Raw genomic sequence first — 20098 nt, forward strand, 5'->3', positions numbered from 1 at the left:
GTTTTTTGGTTTGTTTGGTTTTTGGTTCTGTTTGTGTGGTTTTTGTTTGTTTGTGGGGTTTTGTGTTGTGTTTGGGTTTTTTGTTTGTTTTTTTGGTTTTTTTTTTTTGTTATTATTTTTATTTTCTTTGGAAGCATTGGATGGGCAGAGTGACCTAAAAGGCCGCTGAAGAAAATGCATTTTTCATATATTTGCTCCCTGCCTTTGCAGCCCTGCTCCTCGTCGGGAGCTGAAGGCTGGCAAACAGAGGAGGGCGAGGGAATAAGGATCTTCTGATGTGATGTGCTCAGATATTGATTCTTTTTTTTTTTTCCCCCCTCTTAAAATTCTGTTTACAAATTCCTTTTGCTTTAATTATTTGTTTCCTCCTGAAGACAGTACAAAGCCAGCCTGCAGGAGGACCGACTGACAAGGCTTGTTCTTAAGCAGATGTGACTAATCCTGCTGCATTTTTCCAGCCTTTATCAGTCAGGCATTTCAAAACACTTTGCCTGTAGTAACCCAGTCCCCTTAAACCTGAGATGTGCACACACTCCAGAGTTTGGGAGGCTGGGAGAGAGGGAACTCAGTGCAGCTGCTCAAGTGTGAGGTGTGGATGGGAATAATCCCTGTGCTCTGACTCTTCTGGTCTTGGCACCCGCTGGAAATGGAGTTGATTTCCTGAAATCTCGTGCCTTGGCTGGATAGAAGGACAGAGTCTGGAAGAACTCACGTTCTTCTGGACCAAAAATTCCTCCTTTAGCAACTCACCTTTTCTCCAAGTGGTACCTTTGCTTTCCAACCCCTTATTGATCAAATCTGTTCAGGGCAGAACAGCAGCTGAGCACCTGAGCAGAGATTTTTATTTATTTTTATTTTTATTGAGAGATTTTTTTTTTTTTGGCCTCATGCTTCGCTTGGCCATATGTGTCTTGATCAGGTACATAATAAAAACATTTATATGCAATTAGCTGGGGGAAGGGAGAGTGAAACAGTGACACTCCTGGCAAGAAACAGAATTTTTGATCACAGCCTGATGCAATATTAATAATAACGACCCAGAACAGGTGTGCTTTGGGGGGAGGTTGAGGGGGGTCTTCCTCATGCTCCTCTTCACAGTTTTTAAGGCTTTGTGACCAAATGTGTGGTTTTAACAGGGTGAGAGAGGCTGGAAGGACTTGGGGAGGCTGGAGGAGCTCAGTGAGGGCGGGTGGGGAGGTTGTGCCCCCAAACACACATTGGGGGGGGTGGTTCAGAGGGTTTACTGGGGGATTGCTGGGAATGGGGAAGGAAGAGTTTGGGCTCGTTCCTGTGGCTCTCCCGGGTGGGTTCTGCCACCGGGGTCAGTGAGGGGGTGTCAGTGCAGGGGGTCCCTGGGGTCTCAGCACAGGGGGGGCTCTGGTCCCTCCGGCGGGTTTTGGGAGCGCTGATGCCGCCCCTGTGCGACTCCCCCGGCTCACCTGTGTGTGTGTGTGTACGTTTGGGAGGGTCTCGTCCCCCCCAACCTGGCCCACCTGTGCGCGCGCCGCCGGCAGGACCCGCCCCGCGCGCCCCCTAATTGGCTGCGGGGGGAGGGGCGGCTCATTAGTGATGCGGGAACGCGCCGCGGGCCCGGAGTCGGCGGCGGCCGGAGCGGGGAGAGGAGCGCGGAGCCCGCAGCATCCCCCGCACCCGAGCGGCGAGAAAGCGCGGAACGCAGGAGAGGGACCGGGGGGAGAGGGGGCGAAACCCACCGCCCCACCAGCAGCCGCGGCGAATTCCCTGCGATCCTGAGCTCGGCGGATCCGCATCCCGGCTCCATCCCCCGGCGCTGCGGGCACAGCATGGGCGGAGGAGCCCCGCGCCTGGACCCGCGGCTGCTGCTGCTGCTGCTGGGGCTGTGCAGCTGGACCAGCGCGCTGCGAGGTGAGCGGGGGGCTCCTCATCCCCTCCCCAGGGCAGGGCAGCCCCGCGGGCACCGGCAAGTTTGAGGCGGGGGGTCCCACCGGTTGCTCCGGGGCGGGGGAGCGGGGCAGGACGGCGGCTCCGGGATGAGGGGATGGAGCGGGGAAAGGCGGGGACCCCTCCGAGAGAAACCCGCGGCGCGGCGGGGACAGGGCGGGAGGTGACAGGGACGGACCGCGGGTGCGGGGTGGGCGGCGATGCGGTGGCCCCGGCGGTGCTGCCGGTGGTTCAGGTGCCGCTCGGAGCGCGGATCAGCCGCCGCAGGCTGCGGCTGGTGGGGCGGGGAGAGCCCCGCGCTGTGCGGTGCTCCCCCCGCATCCTCGGGCATCCTGCGGGGCGGGGGTCCCTGGGACAAGGATGCCGTGAGGTGTTCGCCAGGGTCCTGCGGACAGGCTGGGCCGTCCCGGGATGGGGTGTGGGAGGTTCAGTGGCCTCTCCTGGCAGGAGATCTCTCCTCTCCATCACCTGTGAAGCAGCGCAGGTGCCTCGGGTCGATGCGCGCTCGCCAGGGGTCTGTTTTTCGCGTCCGCGTAAGGCGGGTACTGGCGGCGCTCGGAGTCCAGTTCTGTTTATTTTATATAACTTTTCGCCGGTAAATCGCTGGAGCGCAGCGATCCCTTCGGGGCGCAGAGCCGGAGGATGCGGTCCGGCATCCCGCACTCCCGGGCGGCTGGAGCTGCGCTTCCCCGGCCGATGGAAGTGGCGGGTAAAGCAGGCGCTGTATTTGGGAGGACGTTTAGGAGGACGGAACCTGCCGCTGATGAGGCACTTTCCGCGTCCGGAGCCTGCAGCGGTGCGTTCGCTGCAAACGCCTTATTTTTGCACAATGGAGCAATCAGACTTTGTGGATCCTCTAAAAGCTTCCTCTCGCTGTTCCCGCGCCAGCCCCTCCTTGGAGCTCTCTCTACGTGCCTGTCGTGTCTGCGCTTCCATTTTCCTTTGTATGGACTTTACTGGCTCCGGTCTCTGCAGGGGGAATCAGCCACAGGTAGCCAGTGGCTTGTGACACCTCGCCACAGGTCCTGGAACCTCCGTGGCCACCTCACTTGCCACGATCTCAACCCGCTGACTGGTCCAGCAGAGGGAAAGCTGAGAGGCTTTTCTGTGATGGACAAAATGTGGCCTTTTGGGGGAGAAAAACCCAACCAAACGTGGTGAAAAAAACCACCTCTCCAGTTTACAGGGCACTACTAAATAATGAGAGTAAAATGAGAAATATTTCCTTTTTTTTTTTTTTTTTTTTGTGCTTTGATTATGAAGCACCTGCAAAGGAATGTGTGTGTGTGCTCAGATCAGTGGTGTGAGGAGCTGGGTGCCTTTTGTGTTCCACACCTGGAAGAGCTGGGGCAGCTCCTGCTCTGGGAGGGAAGTGTGCTCAGGATTGGGCCCGACTGGCATCTGAAATTCCACCCCACAGAGCAGGATGATGTTCTGCTGCTGTTCAATGACAAACTTCAGCAGTTTGATTACAACCTGCCACGCAGGACGTTTTCAGGTTGTGCACTGGGGCAGAATTTGCTTTTGGGCATCGTTCTGGGGGAGAACAGGGATATTTTACTTGTTTTTCCCAGCAGTTTGGTGTCCCTGGGCTGTCAGTGCTGCTGCTGCCTGGTGTTTACTTGTAGCTTTGGCTGAAGCAGTTAAACCTCAGCTCCAACCCTTGAGCTGTGAGATTTTGGTTTATGAAGTTGTCTAAAAGCTGCCTCTGAGACATATTGTGTTCCAGGCTTCTGTTCCGAACGGGGATTAAAGAAAAATGAAATGATTGTAGATACCCTTCGCTCAGCATCTGAAATCTGTCAGAATGAATATACATGGATGGCTGTGGGCTCTTGTTTTCCAGGAAAAATTGCCCAGGCACAGTGGCAATTTGAGAAGAGCCTCGCTAATGTTATATTATCTCGTTGATGCCTCAAAACCAATTTTGGGTTGCACACATGTGAATAAAGAGCATTAATGTCCCCCCCGTGCCCTGATGCCGAACCCAGAGCTGGGTGTTCCTGGGTGTTCAGAGCCCTGAGTGCCTCCTGCTCTGAGCAAGCCTTGTTTTTAGGCATCTGCCTCTCCCCACGGTGTGGCTCTTACTGCATGGCTTGGTCACCTCGGGTTGTCTGATGATCAAATGCTCTGTGAAGCCACCCAATGGACTGGGAGCTGCTGGAGCAAAGGTCTCCTTTTTAGCCTGAAATCTGCTGTTGGTTTGGTTTTTTTTTTCCTTTCTAATTGCTTTTTAAGATAAAAAGCACTGATCACGTGCTGCTCAGAGAGCTGCATGTTTACAGCGACACTCTGCATCTCGGAACCGACTTGACAAACCAGGCTCTGGAGAAATAAGGCTTGTTTTGGGTAAAAATAGCAACTTCTGTGGATGCAGAAATAAGGCTAGTAGTGAAGACAGGACTAGTGTGCGAGTTGTGTCCTGACTGTGCCTTTCATCTCGTGTTTAGTGATGTCCTTGTGTCCCCAGCCCTCCATCCAAAAGGATGTGAGTTATTCCTGTTGCTCTCCTGGGCTGTCCCAGGTTCTCTGTCTCTGCTGCCAGAGGGGCTGTTTGGTTGGTCCTGAGGATGTTCAACAGTTCACTGTGGGAATCTCTGTAGATGTGGCAGCCACAGGTGCCAGTCCCTTGATTTATTTGGTCTCTGAGCATGGGTTTTATTAATGCCTCAGCAGGGTGGGGGTTTGAGACAGGAGCTCACAGAAACTGGGGCGGGACAGGGGTGCTGCAGGAATCTCTCATGGCTCTGCTCAAACCACTCCATCCAGATAATGTTGCATTTTTTGTCTTGTTAGGACAAAGCAGTTATTAAAATGACAAGGCACTGCTCCGCTTTGAGCCAGCCTCCCACTCCCCTGCAGTGTCTCCTGCGGGTTTCTCTGTCAATATTTACATTATTTGACTTTGTAACTTCTCAGGAAAATAAACTTGCTTTATTCGTGGGTTTATTTGCTAAACAGAGCCTGTTCCTCAGCTCTCCTCGGTGACCCAGGCTCTGTCTCTGGGTGGTATGAGGCGGGGTTTGTTTCCACAGGTAGGAAACTCAGGTTTTGGAACAGCAATTCTCAAAAATGCAGGAAATTTGGGCACTCTGAAGAGCAGGATTGCACAGCTGGGTGCAGGATATAGAAGTTGTCACGTTTTGGCACACACTGAATATCTATGTGTCTGTTCTATAAGTGGCTGGCCAGTTTGGTGGAGTCTGAGGAAGGAGCAGAATGTTAACACCAGAGGCTGCTGTTTCAGCTGGGTTTGGATGCTGCTGCTGCTGCTGCTCTGAAGCAGATGGTCAGATCCATTTGTACGAAGCAGAAAAAAACGTTTCTGTTTTCTATTTATACTTTTTAATAGTCTTTTTTGTTGTGTCACGTGGCCTTAGATTAGAGCAGGAGTATTTGGGAGCATGAAGGGGGTGTTTGTGTTCCAGCATCTCTCGCTGGGGTCAATAAACTGCATTTTAGAGCCTCCTGAGCAACCCGACCCTTGGAATTTACCTGTAAACAGTGATTAATGTGTGTTTTTCATCATTCTCACCTGCCCACCCACCCTTTTGTGGCCTCTTTAACACCATTCAGAAGTGTTGTAATGAAGAGCTGTTGTTGCAGGCTCTTGGAGGAGTCCAGTGACTTGCCTGAAAATGTTTAGTGCCAAATACTTTATAGGAATTTCCATGCAGGAATTCCATAGGAATTTCCAGATCCACTTCAACGTGATCTTCCCTCATGAATTTTCTTGCTGGCTGCTGCTGTAGGTATTTTTTGGCTGGTTTTTTTCTTCCTTTTGCCTGTTTTCTTTTTTACATTGAAAAAAGCTCCAGACCTCAGCGAAGCCCCGAGTTCAGTCAGCTCCACTTGGGTTAAAAACACTTCCTTTGGGAAGCCCAGCGTGGTTAGAATTTACTCAGCAATTAGCTGGCTCTTGGATTATTGAGGAGGATGAATAGGCAGTAGCTAATTAATTTGCTTATACAGGGTATTCTTTGTGCAATTCTGTAGAACAATGGCAAAATTAATGTGGTCTCTCAGACGAGGGCGTGTGAGATTCCATGTGCATCCCAACACAACTCCAGCACCAGCTCTGCCAGCCCTTCTTGGGGGGGAGAAAATGGGGGGAACTGAAGCACCACAGCAGATGGGTCACCAGTCAGTGGTCACAGAGCGTTACAGGGCTCATCTTCTGTTGGATAACTTGGATTTTTTTTCATTAGGAAGTGCTTTTGAGGCTCTGAAACTCCTCTCCCGTGGAGGTGCATTGCCCAGATCCTGGCAGACGTGGAGATTTCCTCTGAAGTGGGGACTTTTATTCCCCAAATCCCTCCTGAACCTCCACCCTTCCCCATAATGAACTGCAGGGCGGAGAAACAAATCCCTTCCATTGATTGAATTCACCCTTTGATGTAAATCCACACCTGATTTGCAGTTCACCAGGTGTGCCTGTGACTTTTATGGTGACGGATGCTCCGGGTTTGCTGCGTTCCAGGCCGGGTTTCCAAGCACTGAAGGTCTGTGGGAAGCTGAAATATCCATCCCAGCTTCCCATTCCTGTGGCATTTGCTGCTCCTGGTGATGTATGGGGAGGTATTTAGTGCTGCTGACACCAACAGTGCCACTTTCCAGTTGGGACTTTTTGTGTCTTTTAACTTGGCTGTGAAGGACACATGGGCTGTTTGGGATAAAAAGGGGATTTCTGGGAGGCAGTTCACACAGCCCTTTGCCTGGCAGAGCTGTGCTGAGGGTGATAATGGATGTACTGGGATGTACTGGTGCAGTTCTGCCTGTTATTCCCATCGTGGAGTTCTTGGAGTGAAAAAAAAAACAGATTTGTTAAAAAAGCATTAAAATTTCCTGGGTAATTGTGTGTTCTGAAGCCTTTGAGGCTCCTCATGTGGTCCACAGGCAACTCCCTTTGTATGAGAGTAGCTGACAGGGATAAATACAGCAGTGCAAACCCTCTTCTTTACCTTCAGAAACTAAAGAAACCTGCTAGAATCCACAGGTAGAATATGTAGAGCCAACACTGAGTGACCTGGTGTATCTTTAAGATGAAGAAATACGAGGTGAGATGCTGGAGGTGTCTTAGTTTTGTGCCTCCTGCTCTCCCCTTCACATTTTGGTTGGGGTTTTGGGACCCATATTAGGGTAGGAATAACTTGCTGTAGTAAGCCTGGTGTATATAATTTATAATAAACACATTTGTTCCCACGTTCTCTCTTGTTACCAGCCCAGCTTTACAGGCTTTTCCCCAACAGAGAGCAAATTCAGTGAGGTGAATTCAGTTCCCAGTAAACAGTGGTGGCAGGTTAAAAGTTGGCAGCGAGTGAGTTCCTCCCAGTCGTCACCTGGTACCAGAGTTTGTAGTTCTGCTGAATTCCCACAGCATTCCACTAATTACCCAGCTTGCCACAGGAACAGCAGAACTCCTTCTGCTCCCGCTGGAATATTAAAAATGTAGGGCTTTATTTGTGTCAAACGAGCTCAGAAAATAAAAGATGAATTTGGAGCATTTAATCTGTCAGCATCAATGAATCTGAAAGGATTATCATTCCATTAAGGGTAATAGATTTTTCCCAGAGATAGCTCTGCTGCTTGACTCGCCTGCTGCTGGGAGGGTTGCTGTGGGTCTCATTTACACTCCAATTTAAACGTTCCTGCTCTGTTTGGATTGAACCTCGGGGTTCATTATTTTGACTTGGTAATGCTGAAGTGCATTCTTTTCAAGAAAACTTCAGTTTGGGCCAGTGAGTGTGATTTTTCTTTTCTTCCTTTTTTTCTTTATTTTTTTTTTTGGTTGAAAACACGATGGGACATTTCAAACCCCAGCAGAAATCCTCGTTTCTCTTATTTTTAACCAAGCCTTGTGGAACCCTGTGTTAACCACTGCAATGTGTCATGTTCAGCACCAGGGAGTGTTGCTTGGTGGAGTTCCCAGCAGCACCTCTGAGCTTCAGATTTCCAGTGTTTTCAACGAAATGGAGCTGACATGTAAAAGCCTCCAGGTGGAAATGTTGTTTCATGATTTGTAGCTGCGTTTTCCTTCGTCTTCCAGTGATTTTTCCTCTTAGTTTAGGCTGCAGATTTTTGCCTTCCCTTTGCCTCTGGGATTAAGTTGGATCCGAGTTTCAAAAGAGGCACCAGTTAAAGGGTGAGTGAGGGTTTGGAAATAAAATCCATCTCAGCAAAATAACCTCCCTTCCTTGGAACAAGCACAGAACTTGTTCTTAAGCCTGAGCTGTTCCTGAACTTCTGTTTATTTTCAATCTCCAGTGGACAATCTGGATTGTGGCTACTGAAAATGCTCTTGGTGGTTAAATAAAGCCAATTAATGAAATTCCCCTCAAGCATCTGATGGTGTGCAGTGAACCACGGTGTGGTTCAGGTGTGTTTGGTCTGGGAGGGAGTTACAAGGTACAGGGACTAAGCTGGATTTCAGGCAGATTGCACCAACCTTTGCAGCCCTTTTTGTGCAGGTATTTGCTGCTGTGGGGCAGTAAAACCTTGTCAGAGGCTCTGACAGGGTGACTGGTGGGAGAATCCTTCTGCCCTCTCAAGGATCTTCAAGGTTTGAATTCAGCAGGCTGGGTGGCCCTGTCAGTGCTCCTCAGACACGTGTCCTTGCACATCCTTAGGGGTTGGGTTTTTTTTTGGATTGGGACACTGGAGATGTGTGGTGTCTCCAGAAATCCATCACACTTCATTTTTAAACCATCTTTAAGCCCCCCTTCCCTCTGTGTCAGCTGAGTCAGTGAATTCAGAGTGCCTGCAGTGGATTCCCCAGAGCTCTCGATGTCCCCTCCTGCTTTGTCTTCACTGAACTTCAGGAAAGGCACAGGAGTTTCTGGTGCTCTGGTGCTGTTCCCCCCTTTCCTTGGTGCTGTAGGACACAGAGAGCCAACCTGGTGCTGCAGCAGTTTGGGCAAACTGGGGGCTTGTCGGGTCAATCCTAAATCTTGGTAAGAATACAGAGCAGCAAATCCTTATGTTTATAAACAAATTCATCTTCTCCCACGCCGGAATAAGCCGGGAAGCTGCTGAATTAATGAACACTGAAGATGTGAGTGCTGTGGCTGCTCCCTCCCTGGGTTTGTCTCTTGCACCATTACTCTTGCAGATGACTCTGAACTCCCTGCCCCGGCTCTCGCTCGAGCACGGCGGAAATCAAACATGCAGGGAGTGATTCCAACAAGCATTTGCTTGTTTTGCTGGGTTGTTTTTTTTTTTTTGGTCTGCATTTATTTGACAGAAGGAGACCTCCTGAAACGTTTGTGGCTTTGTGCATTCCACGTGGGGAGGCTCGGGAGTCAGCTCCTGGTGGGGGAAAATGGAAAGCAGGCGTCAAGGAAAAGCGCCAGTCACTTCATTTCTGGGGATGGAAACCCTGCCCTCGGTGCTTGGCTGTCCTGGAGGGGTTTGAACACCCTGTGGTCTGTTGTTTAGGGTTTTCTGTGGGACCCAGAGTGTTGTTTGCCTGATCTCACAGAGCATTCTCTCTCTTCTGACACCCCAGGGTTGCCCTGGCTCCCTAAAATCCTGCAGGAGAGCTTGGATTTTTGCTCCCAGCTTCTCTCAGATCTCTCCAGTGCTTCAAAACCTCTGCTGCAGGCACTTGAGGAGCAGGTTTTCCGGGGGGTTGTCATTCTGAGGTTTCCTCAAGACATGATTATTTTGCAAATGCCTTTTTATGTAAAGTTGCACAGCGAGGGCTTGTTATTAATGGGGTTTTCTTGGTAAACAGACCCAATGTGTCTTTTGTTCTCTTCTGACTTATCTTAGCCCCAGAGAGTCAGCCATAAATAATATTTTACCAGAATTAATTCTGCACTTGAAGGTGAGAATTGATGACCTCAACAGATGCCTTTCACCTGTGCATGTCCCTATCAGCCAGTTCTTTGTGTCAGCCTGGCCAGGGGAGATAAAACACCCAGAGCTGCCTCCTCCAAACCCGGAGCAATCCTCAGTAAGGCTGTGAACTAATAAATTTGTGCTTATCAGGGATATGAATATCCTGTCTCAGCGTCTGCGTGTCTAAAAAGAAACTTCAAAGAACGTCTTTGTCTTAAGGATTCTCCAGTTTTTCATGAAAGGATGAAAAGCACTTTTTGGGAACCTTAAGTTGGTGTCTTCCCTCAAATCTGTCTTGACAAGTGTTTAATGGCATTATCATCTGGAAGGGGCTGGAGGTGTCTGAGCAGCTGGGGGTGCAGGGGGGAATTCTGCCTGGGAAGCAGATGGATTGAGGGCTGGACTGCCCTGCTCTGCCCTGGGCTGTGACATCCCCTGCAGAAAGGGGGGGTGTTGGGGGCCAGAAGCTGCAGAGAAGATGGAGAGAAAATAGCCCTGCAGAAGGCAGGGCAGGGGTGGGTGGCTGTCTTGGTTCAGGAGCACCGATTGAATTCCTAATCCACATTTTCCCTGGCTCCAGGGAGGAGCACTGATCTGCTCAGGGTGGGGTGGTCTGCCTTCCAGATCCCCCGAAATCCAGAGGAAATCCTTTGATTGGCAGGGAAAATTGCCCCAGCTTTGCAGGAGCCCCACCAGAGACCCGCTTTGATGCTGCCTGGTTCCCTGCTCCTACCAAACCAAAAGTTGCTGCGTTCCCAATTCCTGCTTTATCTGTTGTAAACACGGTCCCTGGGGGAGCTGCCTTGGAAATGATCTGCATGTTTGACAGCAGGATCTCTCCCTGGGTAGGGAATGTAGGGCAGTGTCTGTCAGCACCAGACCCTCTCTGTCTCCTCCTCTGCTGTGGGTGGATGATGACATTTGCAGGCCAAAAGAAAAAAAATCTGCTGCCGTGCAGGCGCTTTTCATTAATTTTTCTAATAACTTAATCTGTGTCAAGGAACGTAAAATGGATCAAAACCTAAAATGAGAAGGACTTTTTTAAATAATAAAACGTTGGCACGCAGCCTCAGTGCCTCGTGCTCCAGACTGAGGAGCTGGAATGTTGCAGTGCATCTCAAGAGGAACCATTTTTAGTTTAATATGGTAAATTGCATTAAAATTAAAGGACAAAAATAGCCTCTCCCAAATTGCAGCTGCAGCATGTGACTCCCCAGGCCTATTTACTAATTTTTCAAACCCTGCTGAAGTTATGAGTGAGAATGTCATGAGCTTTTTTTTCCTCTTCTAGATTTGGTGAGAGCCAATTGGTCCTGCAGTGCTGGGCCTGCAGCTGCTGATGTCACGGGCTCAGCTGGGAACAAAAGGGACTTATTGGGATCATTTTGGCAGAATGTTATCTAAACCTGCTGGATTAACACTGCAAACAGTGTTTTCAAAAAACTGCTGAGCTTTCAGAGGTTTGCAGCGCTGCTTTGCTGCCTTCCCTGGGCTCTGGGATGCAGAGAAGGAAGGGTCAGGTCAGGGAAAGGAGATTTGGAACACGGGTTTGGTCGTTCCCAAGAGGTGCTGCCAGGTGAGAAGTAAAACTTGATTTACAAAGTGCTGCGAAGACATCGATCCTCTGTGGTTAATTAGACTTTATGTGGCTGGTACAACAGTGCTGCTATAAAGTAAATAATAACCTTAAATAAAATCTAGTCCATGCTCCTTCCACCAACTGCAAGATGGATTTCTTTGGAATTCTGGCAGTCATCTTATGCTTAATTAGCCCCACAAATCTAATTTCATGCTTTTTTGTGGGGGGAAAAAGGACCCCAAACCCAGTAGCTTTTGGATCATCATTTCCCCCCACAGAGCAGGCAGGGTGGGAAGAGGAGCACTCTTGACCTGGGCAGGGAATTAGGGAGGCATTGGCATTTTTTTTTCCATTTAAAGAGTGATTTAATTGCATGTGAATTGAGGGTGGTTTTTTTTTTTTTTTGGATGGATTATTGCTGTCAATGGATTTCATAAACCATGACCTCTGCTCTGCAGCCTCCTCTCAGAGCCAGGCAAAATAAAAAAAACCCAAGCTGCTTAACCATGACATAATTGTCGACTACGTAATTGTGCTTTGAGTGCCTCTGGCATTGCTGTCACTTGGAAATGTCAGAAACTGCTGCCACGGGCTCTGCAGTCACTTAAATATCAGCGTGGAGTGCAGCCTCTGCCTGATGGAAACACTTCAGTGCCTCGTGTGCTGGAGCATCAGTGTGGGTTCCATGAAGCATCTAAAACACCTCTGAACAAACTCCAGAACTGTTGGGTGGGGTTGGATTTGGAATCCTTGGAAGAGAGCTCGGGACCTGTTGTCATAAAGACTGAGGAGCAAAGACCTGCCACGTGCTCTGGGGCTGGAAATAATTCTGGGTGGGTGTGACTGGGGACTGGGGTGTTGTAAGAGAGGTGGTGACAGGCCAGGACCCCTCTGGGGCACCTGACCTTGTGTCAGGAGCTCTAAATTCCTACCCAAACATCTACAGGGACTTCTTTCTGCTTCACACACTCCAGCCAAGACTATTCTGTGACTGGGTTAGAGCAGCAGAGCGAGTGCTGGACAAAGGGGCACCTGGAATAGCAGGGAAGGTTGGCTTGTGCTCTTCAGAGGGGAGAAAACCTTCCTGGAGCTTTACCTTTTCCCCCTTTAGTGTTTTTTTCCCTGTCAGGTGATCATGTCAAGCCAAAACTCTGCAGCTTGGAACACAAACCACACAAATGCTTCGTTTTCCGCTGTGCTCAGAAAGCTGGATTTATTATTATTATTATTTTTTATTATTATTATTTTGTCCTCCTATGGCTTTTATTTCTCCTCTTTTTAATGCCCTGCAAGTGGCATCCTCAGGTAATCCTTACAATTAATCTGTGCAGAGAGGACCACTTTACAGTGGGGGTTTTGGGCTTATGGACGTGGAGGGAAGGTCGTGATTTGGGTGAAGCTTTGGGCTGCAATGCAGGAGTTTGGGGTCTGCTCTGAGAGGTTTCAGCAGTGACCCAAGGAGCTTTCCTGCTCTGATTGTGCCTTGGTTCATCTGAACCAGGTGAATCTCCCTGGCACGTGCCATTACCCAGCCCCGAGGTAAATCTGGCTGTCCAGGCACCATTTCAGCGAGCTGGGGGTGAGCAGATATTTGGCACTTACAGATTAAAGCCAATTAAAATACTCGCCGATCTCTTAAATTGTTATTTATCAATAGCAATTTCAATTATCGTTGCTCGCAATTTCAATATTAATTTAATTTTCAATCATTCGGATTATTGAATTTAAATAACTTAAGGCTGGATAAGGTTCGTAGGAATAAGTTGCATGAGACAGGGGTTTCATCAATAATATTTCAAAAGTCAATCAATATTTAGATTTTGGAGCTCTGTTAGCTGATGGTGATACGAAAAAAAAAAAATCACAAGCACTGGAATTTCCCTCAGGTCTGAACCACTGTGATCCAGCTCTGGCAGGGAAGGTTTGTCAGAAGCCTGGAAACAAAGCCCTTGACTGAACATCTTTGAAGCACAAAAGCGTCTTTAATATTAAGGGATCAAACACGAAGAAATTACGGAATCAGTGCGAGAGAATTGGCTGATAAAAATGTATCTCCCGCTTGGTTCGTGTGTCTAATCCGCTGGGGGTTTGGCTGGAGCCTCTCCCGGTGCATCCCACAGTCCCAGTGGGAGCTCTGAGGGAGCCCCAGGGTGGGATGGGTGGAGAGGAGGCACAGAACGGGGGCTGGGCTGGTCCTGGTGGTGTTTTGGGGGAGAAATGCTGTGTGTGCAGCCTGGGAGGAGAGCAGAGTCCTGAGAGGGACATTCCTGGCTCCTGCTGGGAATGTACTGATTTGGGTCTGCTGGTCCTTACTCACAAGCTGCTTTTGGTTTGTTTTGTTTTTTTTTCCCCTTTATTCCACCTGGGCTTCTCACCTTTGGAGGTGAGAATCAATGGCTGCATTACTGTGAGTGGTTTGGAGTGAGATAAGTGCCATCAATCCCGTTTTTTCCTGTTTCCCATCCAGCAGCTCCTGTCACCAAGAGATGAGAGTTTGTGAAAACACTCAGCCTGACCCATCTTACTTAAGGGAGTTAATTGGAAGCCAATATTTGCTGAGAATCGTGGAAGGTTGATTTGCAGGCAGTTGTGAAAATCAAACACCTGTCTAATGTTGGCTTGATTTTTTTTTTTTTACTTTTTTTTTAAATTTCCACACCTTTCATGGAATATAAATACCCAGGTTTGCCCAGTGATTTGCTTTACAGTTGTTGCTTTTATTTCCTTTTACCTTGACACTTCAGATGGCTTCTTGCAAAAAGCTAAAATGGGATAAATGCCTTTGTTTGGAGTCCAGGAACCCACGTGCTCCAAGTAAAAGAGTTTTTTCTGCAGTTGGAATATAACTGAAGTTTCTCTCCCTCCCCATGGTGATCAGGGTAAAGGGACAGTTGTAGCTCCAGACAGATTGATGGTTTTGGCAGTGGAACTGGGGTGTGTGGGCACGGGCTGGTTGTTGCTCTGATGCTCCACTGCATCATCCATTGCTCCATCCTCTCTCCTCTCCCAGTTCCCAAGGTTTTAACCTTGGAGTCACTGTGCATCCTCTGCCCTTTAGTGTGTGCCTGTGGATCACCCAGCACTGTCACCTGGATGTCACCTGGCCAAGGAGTGTAAAGTGTGAAATTGGATGAAGGGGAAGCTGGTTGATAAATCCGGGTGATTCCAAGGAGCGTGTGTGTATCCAGGTAGATGGATCTGCAAAGGTTTGAGGCACAGAAACCAAAAGCACCTTCTGATGTCTGGTTGGGCAGAGAACTGTGCTCAGCTGGAGTGGAATCAGGGAAAAAGGAAGTGTCAGTTCAGTGTTTGTGCAGCAAATCTGGGCTGAAATTCCAGGCAGAAAATCCCCGACACGTGGCCTTGGCCCTCCCTCGAGGCTGGTGAGACTCCCGTGCACAACCAGGAGTTGTGAACACAGGGACCAAGGATTTGAACGTTTTTCCAGCTCGTGGGCATTGAGGTGTTTTTCTGTGCCTCGTAAAAGCTCAGCTGCACTGCAGCACTCGCTACCTCAGTTATTAAAGCTCTCAAACACCGTGGCCTCCTGTTTTCTCATTATTTATGCCAGGTAAGGGGCTCTCTGTTCAGGTAATCACGCTGTGTAACTACAGAGGAATGTAAATGATATTTCTTGATACGCTGAGCAGCAGCCTCGGAATATAAATGATATTTATGAGAAATTGGGAGCGCTTTAAATATCGTGGAGCCGCTTCCTTTGACACGTCGGGGATAACGACGCCCAAACACCGGGCTCTTTGTAAACTGTTTAATGGCAACAATTTTCTAAATCAAAGCAATCTGCACTCTCCCATTTACAATTTCATTTCTAAGTACTAAAGTCCCATAAAAGGGTTTACAACATTGAATCTGGAGCTGCTGTGAAGTTCTCCAGCAGCGGTGCAATGGCATTATCTTCAGTGGAGTATTTTATCTTTATAAGGATTTTGTTCTCCCTTTTATGCAGAAATAGAATGCTAACAGATGCAAAATTTATTTTTAAACTTTGCTAGGGGCTGAAAAAGCACATTTAGTAGAGGTGTCATTGGATGCTTTGAATATATTTTAGACTGTAATAGTAAAATGTTTTTTTTTTTTTTTAAAAAAAAGCAGTGCTGATGGTTTTTGGTACTAGGAAATGACCCAGACGTGTGGGTGGGCACAACTTCTCTGTTGTGTCTCTGCTCTCCACATGGTAATGGTGGCACACTTCACTTCCACTTCTGTCCTTTTTTAAGAAAACTTTCTGCTTTCCATTGGGAAGAGGTTGCAGTGTTGGCTCATGACTTCAGTCAGTCTCTGCTGGTATGGAAGGCAGAGTGAATCCATCCCAACCCTTGCCTGGACATCCCCCAGAGCACTGAGGGCTTTCATACTGTGGTGAAATCTCCTTTCAGTGCTCTCGTGAGCAGAAACACGAAAACTCGAGTGATATAAAATATGCCTCGTGTTCACTGATGACAGGCTGGTGTAAGTGTCCAATGCAGGTGTCACATCAACACTTGGAGGTGAAGATTTATGTCTCCAACTCATCCTCCCCTCCTGGCTGCTCCCTCCTTCCCAGAGCTGGCAGGTTTGCAAATTGCATGCTGAGCATTTGTGGTGATTTTTTTCTTTGCTGAGCATAAACAGAACCCTGTGTTTAACATCACCCTTGAACAGGTGGATCTGCTCCTCCAAATGCTGCTCCTTCCTTCCTCTGAAGGGCAGTCCAGGCCTTGCTGGAAGTTATTTCCCTGAGGGAGGAGTTTTTGTGTCCTGACCTTGCAGGGGAGGCAGGACCGTGTCCGTCTGCTCAGCCCAGGATCTGCATCTTCCCCGGCCAGGAGCATTAAATCTTCATTTAGGGTTTTAAGTAAGAAGTCATGAGTATGCAGGTGTGGAATTGCTGTTGTTGGAGCTAACGAGGATGGATGGGAGCTCTGGGGAGACGTCCTTGTGTTGGTTTTCAGTCAGTAAAATTCTGAGTGTTCCCCTTTATCAGCTGCTTGTAACACTCAAAACATTAAAGGTGTTTTGAGGCATTGCCAAGTTGAAGGATGGAGAAGGGTTCTTTTGAGGGGTTTCTCTGGGCTGTGGGATTTTTGGTGGTTTGGTCTCTTTTGGGCAGAGAATAAGTGGGGTCTTTTATTCCTGTAATATTTTTGGTGCTGTTCAGGCTGGATACTGACGTGTTTTTAGGTTCAGTGATGATTTAGAAAGGACAGGAGAGAGAACTGGCCCACCCAGGGACAAATGGCAGAGTCCCTCATGGAGCAGGCAGTGGCATCCCCAGTTCCAGTGGATTTTGAGGGTCTGGGACATCATTGTTGTGGCTGAGCTGGGGAGCGGGGGCACGGCCGCTGGAGATCAGCCAGCCTGGCTGGGATATGACAAGATAAACCCTTGTGGGGAGATTAAGGAGGGAAGGAGATGTGCTTTCCTGCCCTTACCAATCCTTCCTTGCCAGGCTTTAGCTCTGTGAGGACTGAAACGCATCCTTAAGGAGAAAAACGGTGCATCCGTTTGTCCTGAGCTCGTCTTTGTCTGGTTTAAGAGCTTTTGAGTGGGATGTTAATTAGAAAATCAGCAAAACAGGGAGTTTGTCAAACCCCTGGGTTTTATTTTTAGAGGTTAGTTTTTCTTATTTCTGTGCTGTGGAAGGCATGGGAGGTGGTTTTGTGCTTGGCTGGGCTCGGAGCTGAGGTTGGCATTGCTTTGGAACACCGGCCGTGCTCACATCCCACAGTTTGTCTTGTTTAGTGCAGTGTCTGCTCATTGCAGCCATCACTGGGCAGCACTGTCCTCTCTGAGCATCTGCATCTGTACCATTTGGAGCTGTGTGTGCTGTTATCCCCCGTTCAGCCAACGGGAATTTTTACATATTAAAGCTCAAAAACCCCAATCCACCCAGGTGGTTTTCCTTTGGGTGCGTGTCTCAGACTTCCCTGAGCCCAGGGAATCCGAGAAGAGGTGCTTGTCCCATCCTTGGAAGATGCAGAACTCTGAGCCTGCAGAATAAACTGGAGGTGTAATTGCAGTGCAGCCCTTGTGTTAATTGAAGTGCTTACGAAGAGCCCCCGTGACAGTGAAGCCGTGGGGCTCTTTCACACACTCACAACTGGAGGACGTTGCTGTTTTGAACAGCTTGAGGTTTTTTGGCTGATAGCTCAGGGCTGAGAGCACAGTTTGCCTTTTCTCTTGCTTTGATGTGCCCTAACACAAGCTTTGGCAATAGTTCTGCTCTACTCCTCGAAATGCTGATTGACCTCACTCAGAAAACATTTTCCTGTAGGAAAGATCCCACCTGGAGAAGTGTCCTTCTGAGAACGGGTGGTCCATGAGCTTTTTTCCTTTGTCTGTCTTGGCTGTGGTTCCCTTTGCTCTTTTAAAATTTGTGACCAGGGAAAACGCCTGTGTGTGTGTGAGGGACCCAAAATAACAGGGCCTTCGTGTCTCCAGTCATCTGCTGTGGTTGGATGGAACAGGGAGAGCCTGGTAAAGCATTCCTGAGGCTGGGCACTGATGGATGTAAGGGTGGAAGTTCAGATCTTATGTAGAAAAACTCCTGCAAACCCCCACTCTTACAGCATGGATGGTGGGGACATCAGATCTGCCCATATTACTCATGTACAGAATCCTGGGGCTGTTGCTTTTGCTTTAACCATTCCATGTGCAGGTTCCAACCCTATGGAATCCCCAGATCTTAAGCAGCTGATGCTGAGTCTGAGAGCCAGACACTGAGAACTGGGTTGGAGCAGAGCTTTAATCCCCATCTGCTGCCTGGGCTGGGTGTCCCAGAGGAGCTGTTTGAGCCCTGCTGCAGGGACAGGGCTGTGCCAAGGAAAACAGAATGGAAGGAGTTGTCTCCAGTCCTCTCAGACATGGCAGGACCTTGGAACAGCACGGGGGGAGTGGAGGGGCTCGAGGGTATCCAAACTGCTGCTTCTTTTTTAATAAAAATAAACAAACCTGGTAAGGGATGGGAAAAGCAGTGCAGAAATCCAGGCTTGGGAAAGGCCAGGAGAGGTGGACAGGGAGATCTCTGCAGATGGAGATGTCTGAGAGTTCCTGGGTGTGCTGGAGCACAACTGCAGGTCCTGCTGGAGAGTTTAGTGCTCCCTCCTGAATATTCCTCAGTGCATTGCACGGGGATCCTGCTGTCCTTGGACCCTTCCCTGCTCCAGTTATCAACCAGAGTGGCCCTAAATGGAAGGGAGAAGCTGGAGAAGCAGGGCCCAGAGATGTGCCACAGTCAGAGCTCTGTACCTCCAGCTGAACTGGTTTATCAGAGCCCTGGAAGCTGCTGGAGCTGCTCATCTGTCTGAGATGGTGCTGGTGTGAATGTGGGGTGATCAGAAACAGAGGGGAGCATGGAAGATAAACCCCCCCAGACCCTCCAGTCCTGCTTTCCCAGGAGCCCTTTGAAAGGGACTCCTGCAAACAGCAAAGGGGGCACATTGGGAGGAGGGGGATCATTAAAACAAGAGTTCTGAGCACACAAACTCTGCGGGGAGACAAAACCCTCAGGCTGTGGAAGCTGAAATCAGCATTGGGAGAATTAGGGAAGAGGGAAGGGACAGGGAGCCATGTGGTTCCTTTTTTTGCTGGGAAACAGAGCTGGAGAGAAGAGCCTTGTGTGTGTTCCTGGAGTTCTGACAGGTCATTAATTCTGGGGAAATTGCCCCAAAGCTGCTGAGGTGTGGATGCCGTTTGCAGGTTGCTCATTAGCTGCTGTCTGGGTTAAATGCTGATGTTGACTGGTGGAAATGCAGCTCTGCAGCCGGGGGATGGAATTGCTTGGTGATGCTCTCGGTGCATTTCAGCTGATGTGCTGGTCTGGGGGGGGAAAGGAGTAATTTTCAGTGGGACAGCTGTAATTTTGGGCATCACCTTCTGAAGCACAAAATAAATAGCTCTGAGTTGAAGAGGAGGACAGTGGAGTGTCCAGCTGGCAGAGGCAGAAAAGTTCACAAACACTCACTGCCCACTCCAGCCAAGTCCCTGGGTTGTGTGTCAGCAGGGAAACAACCCTGAGTGTCATGGATAGCCACAGATAGCTAAGTATTGTTTAGTTTTACTGTGTTACTACCCTCTCTCCATGACAGGGAATGAGGGGTGAATCCTCCAATTGCAGATCTGAAGCAATAAATAAACTTTCCCCATCAATGACCTTGCTCTACTTCCATCCATTTAAGTGATCAGCCACCTGGTCCCTTGGCTTTGGCTGGTTGCAAACACCCCCAGAATCCAGGAGTGTGCTGATTTCTGGGATAAGAATGATAGCTGTCTTTGAAAGACCAAAAAAAAAACCCCAAACAGGTATTGTGTTGATGGCTTGGAAAAATAAAGTTTCCCAACTGTTGTTGGGCTCATTGTCTGTTAGTTGGGCCCAAGAGAACACCCACTATCTCCTGCAGTTGATTATGCAAATATGAATAAATATGTGAATACCTATTCCAACTTTTTATCCTCTGCAATCTAATATCTCCCCTGACACAATACTCTCAAATTATCTTCAGTGAGTAATGACTTGCATTTAGCATTTTATACCAAACTGTCATATAGATCATTTTCTGTAATACTTTACATAAATTAGGAATCCTCCCCCATGGAATGTGCAGGGCTGCCAGAGAGTTTTTACAAGATTAAAAGTGCAAACAACACAATTCTGGTGTAATTTGGAACGACAGGAACGGAATAAAATAGTAAACGTGGAGGTTACAGTAAATTACGGTGTCATTAGTCAAAATCCTGCAGGGAGCCGTTTGGCTCTCCCAG

At 48.7% G+C, this 20098-nt stretch overlaps 1 protein-coding gene across 4 annotated transcripts in view; it reads left to right on the forward strand.

The window, feature by feature from the left end:
- The first annotated feature begins 1596 nt into the window (after nt 1-1596).
- Nucleotides 1597-20098, forward strand: part of UNC5D (unc-5 netrin receptor D) — a 77532-nt gene continuing 59030 nt past the window's right edge. For all 4 annotated transcript variants that reach the window (XM_050326024.1, XM_050326026.1, XM_050326025.1 and 1 more), the window contains exon 1: nt 1597-1884. In XM_050326024.1, the coding sequence (XP_050181981.1) occupies nt 1803-1884 (82 nt within the window). In that variant the 5' untranslated portion in view covers nt 1597-1802. The remainder of the gene's footprint in view (nt 1885-20098) is intronic.

This window comes from Myiozetetes cayanensis, unplaced genomic scaffold (genome assembly GCF_022539395.1).
Source record: "Myiozetetes cayanensis isolate MyiCay16 unplaced genomic scaffold, myiCay2020 scf30, whole genome shotgun sequence".
Classification (NCBI taxonomy): domain Eukaryota; kingdom Metazoa; phylum Chordata; class Aves; order Passeriformes; family Tyrannidae; genus Myiozetetes; species Myiozetetes cayanensis.